The sequence below is a fragment of the Chlorocebus sabaeus genome, chromosome 2, assembly GCF_047675955.1.
Source record: "Chlorocebus sabaeus isolate Y175 chromosome 2, mChlSab1.0.hap1, whole genome shotgun sequence".
NCBI lineage: Eukaryota > Metazoa > Chordata > Mammalia > Primates > Cercopithecidae > Chlorocebus > Chlorocebus sabaeus.
This window is the reverse complement of record NC_132905.1, coordinates 100,348,048-100,360,878: the sequence shown is the minus strand read 5'-3', so window position 1 is coordinate 100,360,878 and position 12,831 is coordinate 100,348,048. Positions and strand designations below refer to the sequence as shown.

The 12,831-nt window shown below is 49.9% G+C and overlaps 1 protein-coding gene across 10 annotated transcripts in view; it reads right to left on the bottom strand.

The window, feature by feature from the left end:
* Positions 1 to 12,831, bottom strand: part of DIP2A (disco interacting protein 2 homolog A) — a 112,119-nt gene that overhangs the window by 17,630 nt on the left and 81,658 nt on the right. For all 10 annotated transcript variants that reach the window (XR_012091111.1, XM_007971197.3, XM_073011397.1 and 7 more), the window contains 8 exons: positions 12,686 to 12,825; positions 8,682 to 8,818; positions 7,693 to 7,773; positions 6,678 to 6,805; positions 3,810 to 3,924; positions 2,950 to 3,151; positions 1,887 to 1,996; positions 1,726 to 1,806 (listed from right to left, as the gene is read on the bottom strand). Coding sequence is in view for 9 of the 10 variants with exons in the window: in XM_007971197.3 (XP_007969388.2) it covers positions 1,726 to 1,806; positions 1,887 to 1,996; positions 2,950 to 3,151; positions 3,810 to 3,924; positions 6,678 to 6,805; positions 7,693 to 7,773; positions 8,682 to 8,818; positions 12,686 to 12,825 (994 nt within the window). In the remaining variant the exon portion in view is untranslated. The remainder of the gene's footprint in view (positions 1 to 1,725; positions 1,807 to 1,886; positions 1,997 to 2,949; positions 3,152 to 3,809; positions 3,925 to 6,677; positions 6,806 to 7,692; positions 7,774 to 8,681; positions 8,819 to 12,685; positions 12,826 to 12,831) is intronic.

Below are 12,831 nucleotides of genomic sequence, written 5' to 3'. Positions count from 1 at the left end.
AATAAGTGATAAGCAAACATCCCTGAACTGTACTATTTGGCAAGCCCACAGGTCACCTGCACTGAGCCTGGGCCTGTGTCATCTGCAGCCGGCTTTCTCAGAGCGTCCGTGCGTCTCCTCTAGGACTGACCGCACCAGCTCCTTCATTCACCCTGTCTCTCTGCGGAGGGGCACTGGGGCCATGTGACCAGTTCAGTGCAAACAGAAACACCTTGTAACGCTACCTCTCTGCTCAGGAAACTCATCCTCCCTGATCCCATGCCAGGCCTCACAGCTTTTCTAGGCCTTCTTAAGAGGATAAAAAGCGCAATTCAGTCTAATGAATGTAGAACTCCAGAGCAGACCAGTGTCACATCAAACTCCCTGCTTCTCGACTGGTGGCTTCTACTGACAGAAGGCAGTGGAGAGAGAGACCAGTGGATGCACTTATGTGCTGTGGCCAGACACAAGGGCTGGGCCGATCCTGAGAGTCCAATCCCGGGAGCTTTGCCAGTCCATATGAGTCAGGGCCCCATCAGGACAGAACCTGAGAACTGGACTGGGACTCAAAGCCCCCAAGGCCCGGGATCCCACTGCATCCTCATGGAAAACCCAGTGACCCCAGCCTTATCTGCATCTCCTCCCTGGGTAAACCTGGCCCCCACCACACTGGCCTCCTTTCCTGCCTTGAGCCACTGGGCATCATTGCTTCACAGTCCCTGCTACACAGTTCCATCCAAAGCCCCCTCCCCAGCACTCCAGGTCACATCTCTCCACTGTATTGATATTGAGGTTCTCACCATAAGCTGATTTTACCTTGGTCAATGGTAAATCAATGGTTGGCTTGCAGGCTTTAGAACTTAATCAATCATAAAATAAATGTTTACTGGGCATGGTTCTAGATGCTTCCAATACACCAGAAAAACAAAGTCTCTCTCTTACGGACCTTGTTTTCTGGCAGGAAAGACTGATTTTAAACCTCCTGAGAGTAGGAGTCCTTTTAATCTTATTACTGTGTACTGTGCACATTGTAGGCATCATTAAGTATTTTTTGAATTCCAATGAGCAGCACCAAAAGCTAGAACAGCATATTCTAAGCCACAGTGACCTACTCTTTATGACACCAAAGCTTAAGAGTTCTTACAGCTTGGATGGTGCATTGACAGGGAGTCTTGCAGGGTTTTTAAATTATTTAACTTTCTGTGTTTCCACATTTTGCATTCCTGCCCACAACCTGAATATGAAGATGACAGTTTCCCCTTCCTGACTTCCGGAATGCTCCCAGCACTGTGGAATGCACACAGCAGGGACTTGGAACACATGAGAATTTCCACGTAAGCAGCAGGAGCAGGGCAGGAAGCAACATTGGTTATTTAAAAGTTGTAACCATATGTAGAAATTCTAAATGGCTAATTTTTTACAAAATAAACATTTCCTTTTAGCTCACAAACTTAGGAATATTTACACGTATACTGTTTTTAATTTTAAAAACTTGAGCTGATGAAAACTTTCTTGCTAAACACAAAATCAATAGAAATACTACTGTGTGAAATGTGTGGAAAACAAGGGACCTACAAAGGAAAGGGCAGGCAGAGAGAGCTGCACCAGACAAGGGGGCTGAGTCCATAGGCACGCTACTCTCTAACCATGAAAAGAACCAGTACACTGGCATCAGGAACTAGACAAGCAAAGGGCTCCACCGGCTCCCAGGTGTTTCCAATCCCTGTGGGTGCAACACTGCCTCACCTTGGCGTTCAGCAGCAAGAACAGCGGGTGGTCAGGAGTGGTGTGGGCACGCCACTGCAGCACGTCAGCCAGGAACAGGAACTGCACAAGGGGGCGACTTGGTCACTGGCACCTCCGGGGCATGGACACCCGTCCACCCGTCCCCAGAACAGGCCTGTCACCTTCCGTGCCTGGTCACTGTCCTCCAGGTGGGCAAGCTCTCTCCCAGAAGCCTGAGCAATTCTCTTCCCAGCAACCAGGTTCCCCACGATCATGGAGGCTGGTCCAACCTCTAGAAATGGGGGGATTCTGAATGAGAAGCTGGTAACTTCTCATATATAATCACCATGTGACTTTATTTCCGTTACAATTTTTATTTTGAAAACATACTTGAATGAGGCATTTAACTTTTCTGCTGAGACACAAATACTCAGAAAGCTAGCTACAAGGTTTATGCTAAGTGACAAAGAGAATCTCTCTCTCAAACATAAACCATGCCATATCGAGAAGTTTACTACATGACGTATCTCTGAGGATATGATTTGGCCTCAGTCACACCAAAATGCTTAACATATTTTGCTTTACTGTACTTTATGTATAAATCAGGAAATACGTTTAGTGTATTTAGTGATATGTGTTCAATAATTAACAAAAAACTTTGGCATGTACTGGAAATCAACATGACCAAAGAAACGAAAAATTGCATTAAAGTTAAATCAGACTCTAAAATTAGCTTTTAAATGTATAAAATGAGGGAAGGAAAGTTGACCATTTGCTGAGAGATTTCCAAGGTCCCATCAACCCAGTGTCTGTGGCAGGTCCCAGGGCCGAGGCAGGCAGCTGGCTCCTGGGGACAGGTATGGCTTATGCCACCGCACGGCCACAGAGGCACTTTTGACTTTAAGCTCCAGTATGATCCTGGGCATCATTTCTAGTCCTAGGGAGCCATCTCCTAGCCATGCAAAGCTAAGATGCCATCCTTGAGTTTATCATTAAAATTGGTTCCTAACAGGCAGGTGGAAACCACCATGAGGTAATGTGGTTAAGTTACCCCATGCGTGGCTGGTTCCAGGAAGGCAGGAGGTGGCACCATTCTGGGGTGTACACTTGCTCTGGCTCTTGACCCCAGCCCCAGAACAAACCTCAGTTTGCACTAGAGGGTCTAGCAGGGCTGCACCCTAACCACAAACACGGCTGCTACCAATGTCAAGACTAGACAGCATCCTGTTGTTAGGTCCAACTAACCTGGTGGTTTCTGGCGAGGTTTGGGGAGGTTGGTAACACAGGTGTGAGGGCACATCAGCACATTGCACGGGTGCAGTGTCCCTTCCAGAAAGCGCTGTTTGGTTTCAGAAATGTGAATCCCTCCGAGGGGAGCCTTGGGCAAGGTGTTGGCAGGAACCAGAGCCAGACAGTACACGCCCACCTGGTGGATGCTATCGATGGCCTGAAAGGGAAGGACCCTGTTTGGCACAGGCCCCCAACTTGAGGCTGGGGAGATGCTGGGCAGGGGACATGAACATCCCCTCTGTGGACCTGTTCCCCAGGCCAGGAAATGGAGTGCCTTCTGGACATTTTGTTAAATGAGGAAACAAAATGAAGAGGAGTGTGTGCAGTTTTCTACCATTTAACTCAGAAAGGGGAAACACACACACTGTATTTGTGTACACATATCCATAAATCTGAGACCAGAGGCTGAGGGATGGGGCAACGAGGAGACGATGGGGAAAGGGCACAAAGCCTCAATTAGACAGGAGGAGGAAAGTTTTTTCTTTGAGATACATTGCACAGACTGGCGAATATCATAAATAGTGTACATTTCAAAATCACTATGAGGGTGCATTTCAAATGTTCTCATCAGAAAAAAAAAATATTAAGGTGATGAATACATTAATTATTCCATATAGTATTCATAAATTATAACATCACTTCATACCCCATAAACACAAACAGCTATAATTTGTCAGTTTGCGATGAAAAATGCAGATAAACAAGCTGGAAGCAAGGAGGACAGGGCGGAACAAGCCAAGCACTTGGCGCTTGGACAGGAGTGGGGGTGCCAGCTTGGGAGAGTCACCCAACCATAGGCTGTGCCGGGTGCCCACCTGCAGCACACGGCTCATCCACTGGAAGCTGTCCTCCTCCGAGGCATCTGGCCGCTGCTCAGCCACCAGGACGATCCGGTCATCATGCAGCACGGTCACAGAGAACACAGCGATCCTGAGGGATGAGACATGGAAATCGCCACACGGCAAGAGGCCAGACAAGACACAGATGCATTCTCACCCGCACAATGGAAGAGGCAGGCTGTCCTAATATTTAAAATGCAGTCTATCAAATGGGGCTATCTGCTGCAAATTCATAAAGTAACTCATCATTCTAATCTCCTTGAGGATGGTTGAAATGTATCTCAAGTCACAAAAAACAGAGAGGACTTCAGGACAAAGCAAAACAGCCCCAGAGACACACATTTTTACAAGAAAAAATACTTAATCTGATGTAGATTTCCTTGTGCACAAATATTTGTCTAAAGTTCTATTAATTATATTTTTTTAATCCAACAGATTGCATCTCTCTTTTACTATTCACATTTATAGAGGTTAGTATATTTAGACGTGTTTTTACTATCTTAAAAATTTCAACATGTCCTCCTTTGTTCTGTGTTGCCTTTTCCTTCTTTTAGACTTTGAGTTGATATCTCTGTCTTTTCCTTCATAAAATAAGAAGATGTTCTCCCCACCAAACTCATCATGTTAGGATATCTACACCATTCTGACTCTGGGATATTATGGATATACCGTCTCTTGTCCTTTCCTTTGACTTGACTGGTGTGTACACACACACACACACACACACACAATTTATACAACAGACCTCACCTACTATTGAGTTCTCCTTACTCTCATACATCTTACAGCACTTCCTGAATTTATTTCTTAGTATCTTGACCAAAACTGTTTTCAGTATGGACCTTTATGGGTCAAAACTTCTGAAATTTACATGATTGAAAATATTTTTTATTACAACTGCAAAATTAAGTAACAATTTGGATAAATTGGGTGCACTGTTATCTTGTGCCAGTTCCACTGTGGGGAAGTCTGACGTGTTTTGCTTGGCTTTTGTGTGGTCCATGGTGAGAATACAGATAAGCTCAACATGCCATGGGGCCCTCTGTGGACCATTTCCCAGTCCAGAGAACCCCAACCACCTGCTTCCTCAGACAATCCCTGCTCCACTCCATGCATTCCTTCTCCCTGAGTTTGCTATCTGGACACTAGCCCTTCTCTCCCATCTCTCTTAATAGTTCCTTTAAAGTTCCTATTTCACTTCCACAGTAGTTCCCTAATCTGACTTTCCACCTTCTCAACTTCTTCTCTAGCTGTATCCATTCTATGTATTCCATCTACTGTGTTCTTTGAACAATTACTTTGTTAGCATTTCTTATCTTATTTCATGTTGCAAATCTTCTATTGCTCTTCTTCCAGTGGCACATATGATCTCAATTGGTTGTGGTTCCATTTCCAAGTTCCTGTATTCCTCAGCTCTTCCCTAGTCGGGACAGGGAGGCTATTCTGCCTGCAGATGCAGTCACCCAGGCCCCAGTTATTCACTCAGGCTTGCCTCGCCTCGTCAGGATCCTGCTTGGGGGACGGGGGCTTCATCTCCAGGTACCATCAGGTACAGGTGGCCCTGTGAGGGGGTGGTCTCCCTGTTCCACCTCAAAGCAGGGTTTGGGCTACTTGATGTTATCCCTAAGGACACCTGCCCAACGTGTCCCCCATTTCTGCCGTGAGGGGCAGGTCACGACCCTGGTTGTGCCACCCTCCCCCTCCCCCTGCACACACATGCACACATACATGTACACACACACGTGTGTGCACACACGCATGAGCACAGCCTGCCCTTCCCAGTCCCCTGAGCAATCTCCCACCTTCTCTGTTGTCCATCCTCTGAGCTTTTTCCTCAAGACTAACCATGATGACACACCACTTTGCAGAATCCCCTTGCAATTGCTTTAAGGGCTGCTCAAAGGCAGGGTCTGGCCTGGCTCCCAAGTACCTTAGTTTGAGTAACAAAAGGCACACCCTTGGCCAGGCACATTGGCTGACACCTGTAATCTCAGCGCTTTGGGAGGCCAAGGAGGGAGGATTGCTTGAGCCCAGGAGTTCGAAAACAGCTTGAGCAACATAGTGAGAGAGACCCTATCTCTACAAAAAAATCAAAAAATTAGTCAGGTGTGGGGTGCATGCCTGTGGTCCCAGCTACTCAGGAGGCTGTGGTAAGAGGATTGCTTGAAGCCTGGGAGCTGGAGGCTCTAGTGAGTTAGGATCATGCTCCTGCACTCCAGCCTGCGTGGGCGATAGAGTGAGGTCCTGCCATTTAAAAAAAAAAAAAAAAAAAGGCAACCCCTTGAGAAAAATAAAATTTAAAAAGGCGGCTGGTTGAGTGGACCAGTTAGGGGAAGAGCTTCCTCCCAGACAAAGAGCTTGGGAGCAGAAGGAGCGAAATTCTCTTCCTGGCCCCGGTGCCCAGGGGCATAGGCCCAGATGTCTATTTATTTGCTCAAGAGAATCTCTAAGGTCCTTGCTTTACACATGTAGAAAAGTTGAGTTGATTTTTATTCCAGAGGCAATGTAGGGTGCTGTGTGTCTTGCAGAGAAAATGGCACTTTTCTGTTTTAATTCACATTCCAAGGTTATTAGGAACTTAGACCCACTTCTCCTTAGGTTTACTCAATTCTTCCCTCTCTGATTTGTCCCCTTGAGCCTTTGCCTAAAATTGTGCATCAAAACCTTATTTTCTTGAGGAATTGAAGGAACTCTTATTTTCCTTTTACTTTAGGAGTTTTCTGATGTACAACTTTTAGGCTTTGTGAATTCAAATTTGCTGGGCTTTCCATCTACTGCAGAAAGACTTCCCGAGCTGTAAATGGAAGGAATCTACTCCCAGCACAGGGGTCCGCAGCGCATCACCTGCCTCTGTAGACAAACTTCATGGGCTCCACGGCCAGCGCGGTGGCCACAACGTCATCTGCATTGTGTCTGCGAACTCCAGTGACCATCAGCCCGTCCAGTTTGCCCACGATGAAGACCAGGTTGTCCTGAAGGAAAGGGTGTGGGTTAGGACTCCACCCACAAGAGCAGAAGCTGGATGCGCCAGGACCATGGTCAGGCCCCCCAAGAAGGGGCCAACAGCACAGGAGCCTCGAGCGCCTTGCAGACGGGTCAACGCCCCACAGACCCAACCTGCAATGCAGGCCCCGTGCAGACAAGCCAGGCTTGGAAGAGGAGCAGGCTGTGTGGAAGGAATGGGGGCTGCTGGGGCAGCATCAGGAAGGGAAAGGATCACAAGTGGGAAACAAGTTGTGGGTAGAGTTTGTGAAAGACTGAAAACTGCTGAGCTAAGGGCGGGGTCCCAAACCCGGCACCAGTGACCTTCTGGGCTGACAATACCGTTTCAGGTGCTGTCCTGGGCTAATGTTGGGCTCTGAGCAGCATCTCTGGCCTCTAGGTACTCACTAGATGCCAGGAGCACTCCCCTTCCCTGAGTTGTGACTAGCAAAAATGTCTTCAGAAGTTGCCAGAATTCCCCTGGGAGGGAAGGGGCAAAATTGCCCAGTTGAGAGAAACACTGGACCAAGATGTTACAAATAGAAGTATTTATTTTTAAATAGTTCAGACATCCAAAATGGTAAAGAATGATATAATGAATACTCTCGAACGTGCCATCCATACAAAAAGCAAAACATCCTCATCCACCCCAGGGACTCCCGACTTGGGCCTGTGTGCAGGACTGTGCACTGGTCTTGGAGGTGTGGACGGCCCTGCACACAGGTAGGGTGATGGGCAGGGAGGTCAGCACAACCGACCAAGGCCACATGGGAGGTCAGGAATGGCTGGGACAAGGGCAGGACTGCAGCGAGGTGTCCCTTAGTCACACCCCCTACCTTCTCTGACTGCCAGTCCTGGTACAGGAGGACATACTCACAGGCCCGATGAAGCCCAGCAGGCCTGTCCTGGTGAATGGCCTGTCAAAGACGGGTGCTCCTCCTGCGGTGACCGGAACTGCCTGCACAGAGTGGAGAGGGGCACGATCAGGCTGTGGCCCCAAACAACTGACCAAAAAGACCCAGCAGGTGGCAGGAGACTCAGCACCATGTGCACGCCTGCTGGCCAGGGGGAAAAAAGACCCAGCAGGCAGCAGAAGACGCAGCACCATGTGTACACCTGCCAATCGGGGGAAAAAGGAGGCTGGCCCTGCATAGGCCCAGTTTCTCTGGCCTGGCTGCTCCATCTCCTGGGCAGGCCTCCTGAGGCAGAACACAAGCATCCCTTTTACCTCTGCTCTGGGTGCCTGGCCTCCCCTGACCTCACTAGACTTGTCCTGAACAACTCATATCACAACAATGCAAATGCAGCAGAGGGCTGGTTTCCCTGGGGCCACGGTGAGTGCCTTCCTATTGGCCACTAGGCCCACCCACATGCCCTTCTCCCATGGGGCCACGGTGAGTGCCTTCCTATCGGCCACTAGGCCCACCCACACGCCCTTCTCCCATGGGGCCACGGTGAGTGCCTTCCTATCGGCCACTAGGCCCACCCACACGCCCTTCTCCCATGGGGCCACGGTGAGTGCCTTCCTATCGGCCACTAGGCCCACCCACACGCCCTTCTCCCATGGGGCCACGGTGAGTGCCTTCCTATCGGCCACTAGGCCCACCCACACGCCCTTCTCCCATGCAGGACTGTGGGAAGCACGCTGACTCCCAGCTCTCCACAGCGTGCCTGGTCCTGGCCCTGCCCTCACTCTGGGAGGACACACAAGAGTGTGCAGGCCATGTGCCAACAGCCCCGGCAGGGCCTGTGTGGAGAGAGACCATCCCCGCAGCCTCTGCAATGCCCCAGCACCCAGCACACCTGGGGCCCCATGAGTGCTCACAGAACTTAACTTCAACATGAAAGTCAGGAAAAGGGACAAACCTCAAACACATTCTTCGTGATTCCAAGCAATCCATAGTAGGCTGTGCCAGTTGCACTGGAATTGACGCATATTTCTCCCACTTCGTCAGTTTTACAAAGATAAGGGGTACCTTCTAACTTCACAACACATACATTAGCTAAAATGAGAAAAAAACTCAACATAATAAAGAACGTGTTTAAATGGATCATTCACAAAGATCTCCTTGCTGCTGTATGTGCAGTTACGGAAACAGGATGTTATATACACAGCATCTTCTTATAAGGAGTTTTATGATACGGACGATACACATGCAACCTAGCTGTAAGTCTTCATATTTTATATGTAACATTTTTTATAATCAATGTAAGGTGACCAGAAAGTACAACACATCCTTCATGTAATAAGCCCGGGCTGACAAAATATTTCCTCTACTATGATAAATAAACCCTGTGCCTCCTCTTGTCACACTGCTCTCTCGGGTCCATGGGGGGTGCTGCCGGCCCTGGCTCCTGACCATCACCACACATGAGCCTGGGACCAGCTCCTCTCCAGAGCCTGACAGAACTCTGCCCGTGCCTGCCTCCTTCCTAGTAACTTTATTTTAATGCGAATCCACCAGGTGACTCCAGACTAATCTTAAGTCCAGGAGTGCCTCTAAGACGTCTTCATGGAGAAACACCTACTAAGTTCTGCCTAACCTCCAAAACGATCTTGATGCTGCTGCACACACCACAGGCTACGAGGCCCAGGGCGCTCCCTCAGTCACGTGCACATTCTTTCCAGAGCGCGGATGCTTTTCCCCAAGAGAAAGGCCCTGGGTCTGGAGGGCTGCAGCGCAGACGTCTACCTGTCTTGCAGCCACTCAAGGCCAGGATTCCATCTGTTAAGTTCCCCAACGAACCACCCTTTACTGACACACGATCCTTCTGCCTCCTTCTTCAGTTTCTCGGCTCTTTCCGCATTTGGGGGTCAATCTGCACATATGCACCTTTTCATGGAGCACGGATGTCTCAGGCCTCCGCGTGACTCCTCCCACAGCCCCATCATCCAGCTCTGTTTTTACTTAAGTGCACCCTACCCAACTCTCGGCGACCTGCTGCCTTCCCCTCCCGCAAGGGATCTCGTCTGCCTAGTCCCCAGCTCTGCCACAGAAAGGCCTCCAGAAATAGCCTCACACAAAAGCATGAGACGCACAAACGAATGGCAATGGTCCATTCAACAAAACTTGGTTACTTAGCAATCAATTAACCCATTGGGTCAGCTAGGAACTGTCCTTTCTGTGCCTCTTGAGTTTTTTCTAATGTATTCTCATCTTCAAAGACAGTAAAAAAAGAAAGAGACAACCAGGTATTTGCTGCCTTTTGCCACAAATCAGATAAAAGACTTCGCAGAGAGAATGCAGCCGTGCTTGGCTGATGTGGAAGGCGGTGCTTGTCTGTGCTTCCAGGCGGCCGTCAGTGCCACACAACACTTACAAGCACACAGAGACTGAGCAAGGTCACAAAAAGCCACAAAGCACCACAACACACTTGATATCACAGTGAACACAAATGCTACAGGCCTACACAGGGCAGATCAAAAAACTGCTGAAGACAAATCACCCGTAGGACTCACCATGGGGCTCAGTGCCACAAGGGGCACAGCCTGGGGGCTGTGGAGGGTCATGGGAAACAGAGGTCCACCTGGGGGAGTGCTGCATGGATGCCTGGGGGAGTGCTGTGTGCACGCCTGGGGAAGGGGGAGTGCTGTGTGCACGCCTGGGGAAGGGGGAGTGCTGTGTACACGCCTGGGGAAGGGGGTGTGCTGTGTACACGCCTGGGGGAGCGCTGTGTGCACGCCTGGGGAAGGGGGTGTGCTGTGTATACGCCTGGGGAAGGGGGAGTGCTGTGTACACACCTGGGGGAAGGGGTGCGCTGTGTACACGCCTGGGGGAGCGCTGTGTGCACGCCTGGGGAAGGGGGAGTGCTGTGTACACGCCTGGGGGAGCGCTGTGTGCACGCCTGGGGAAGGGGGTGTGCTGTGTATACGCCTGGGGAAGGGGGTGTGCTGTGTACACGCCTGGGGGAAGGGGTGCGCTGTGTACACGCCTGGGGGAGCGCTGTGTGCACGCCTGGGGAAGGGGGTGTGCTGTGTATACGCCTGGGGAAGGGGGAGTGCTGTGTACATGCCTGGGGAAGGGGGTGTGCTGTGTACACGCCTGGGGGAAGGGGTGCGCTGTGTGCATGTCTGGGGGAGCGCTGTGTGCACGCCTGGGGAAGGGGGTGTGCTGTGTATACGCCTGGGGAAGGGGGAGTGCTGTGTACATGCCTGGGGAAGGGGGTGTGCTGTGTACACGCCTGGGGAAGGGGGTGTGCTGTGTACACGCCTGGGGAAGGGGGTGTGCTGTGTACACGCCTGGGGGAAGGGGTGCGCTGTGTGCATGTCTGGGGGAGCGCTGTGTACACGCCTGGGGAAGGGGGAGCGCTGTGTACACGCCTGGGGAAGGGGGTGTGCTGTGTACACGCCTGGGGGAAGGGGTGCGCTGCGTGCATGTCTGGGGGAGCGCTGTGTACACGCCTGGGGAAGGGGGTGTGCTGTGTGCACGCCTGGGGGAGTGCTGCGCACGCATGTCATGTCCTAATCTACATTTTACAAATAATACGCGCACAACTACAGATGTTCCTTAGATTCATTCAGAATCACAACCTCATCAAGATTTTCCAGGGAAGTTTAAACAGTTACCTGTATTTTCCCCATAACGTAAATAAGTGACACCCCAATGATTGCTATGTGTGAAAATGTTTTACCCACAGGTTCAAGCACTGTGAAAGACTGTTCTATTTCTGAGAAGAATTACAGGAAAAAAATGATGCTATTCATATGAATAAAAAGTAGAGCCAGAAACATAGGCTGAAACGCTTCAGTCTTATTCAGTGAGGACCCAACATCTGTGCACACACAGGGATCAGGCACCAGCTGGATCCAGGTTAGAGATGGTTGGGCTGCCAGCACCACCCACAGACAGGGTCTGAGCAGCCACAGCCCCTCAGCACAGCCGCCTGCAGGAGGCAGAGTTGCAGGCAGAAGGGCCAGGATGCTGAGCCTCTCGCAGTGCCTGCAACCCCTAACACAGTCAGGGCCGCACTGGAAAGGGGGAGACTGCACTAAGAGATGGGGCCCTGCCTCTAGAAGTCACCAAAAGGGGCCCAGACAGCTGCCCATGAACCCCAGAAGGGCCATCACAGGGGGCAGGAAAGCTGAAGTAGCTGTGGGGTGGCTACAAGGAGGGCAGCCTCAGACCATGTGATAGTGTCTCCACTCGACTATCACCAGGGCCAGGCCAGATTCTGCCTCAGGCTGGCAAGGAAAACCTCCAACATCTAACATGATGGTCAGGCCTACAGAGTTGACTTCTGCAGAACAGTTCACATAGGCCTTTCTGATATAGAGGAATTTCTGGGAAGCTTCCATGAGGCTTCTACCATGATACATGCTTGCTACAACTTACTTAGATAACCTAATTATCAAGCTATTCACAAACATTACCATTTTCCTCAGAGTTGCCCACTTTACATGGTTGTCATGGGGTTAAATGCTTCAACACTTGTGAAGTATGAAGCCTGTGCCTGGAACGCAGTGAGCTATTATTACCATCTTCCCAAACATCAAAGAACTGTAAGTGAGCTGCACAGGGCATACACACATCTTTATATTTTAGCTTATCTTTAAACTTAACACAAAGGGAGGGAAAAAAATGAGCAAATATTTTACAAAGTAAAATTCCAATTTACATTGAAAAACATTCTTGAAAAATCTTCTACTCGCATGCTTGCTTCTAGAGCACTACTATGAAGCCTGGAGCATTTATAAGAGGCTGAGGCAGGAGAATCGCCTGGGAGGTGGAGGTTGCAGTGGGCCAAGATCGCACCACCGCACTCCAGCCTGGTGACAGAGCGAGACTCCATCTCAAAACAAAACAAAACAAACCCCTTTTTGTTACGTCAATCAGTCATGGACAAAGACCCACTCTGGTTATGTCCCTTACCTCCAGGCATCACCTGACCAACGTCCTGAACAGTAAGGACTGACAACTTTTCTTCAGTATCCACTCTGATAACACCATAACTTAGACCATTCATTGACAGGACTGCTTTTCTTGGAGGTGGTCCTCCCAGATCAGGTGGCCTAGAA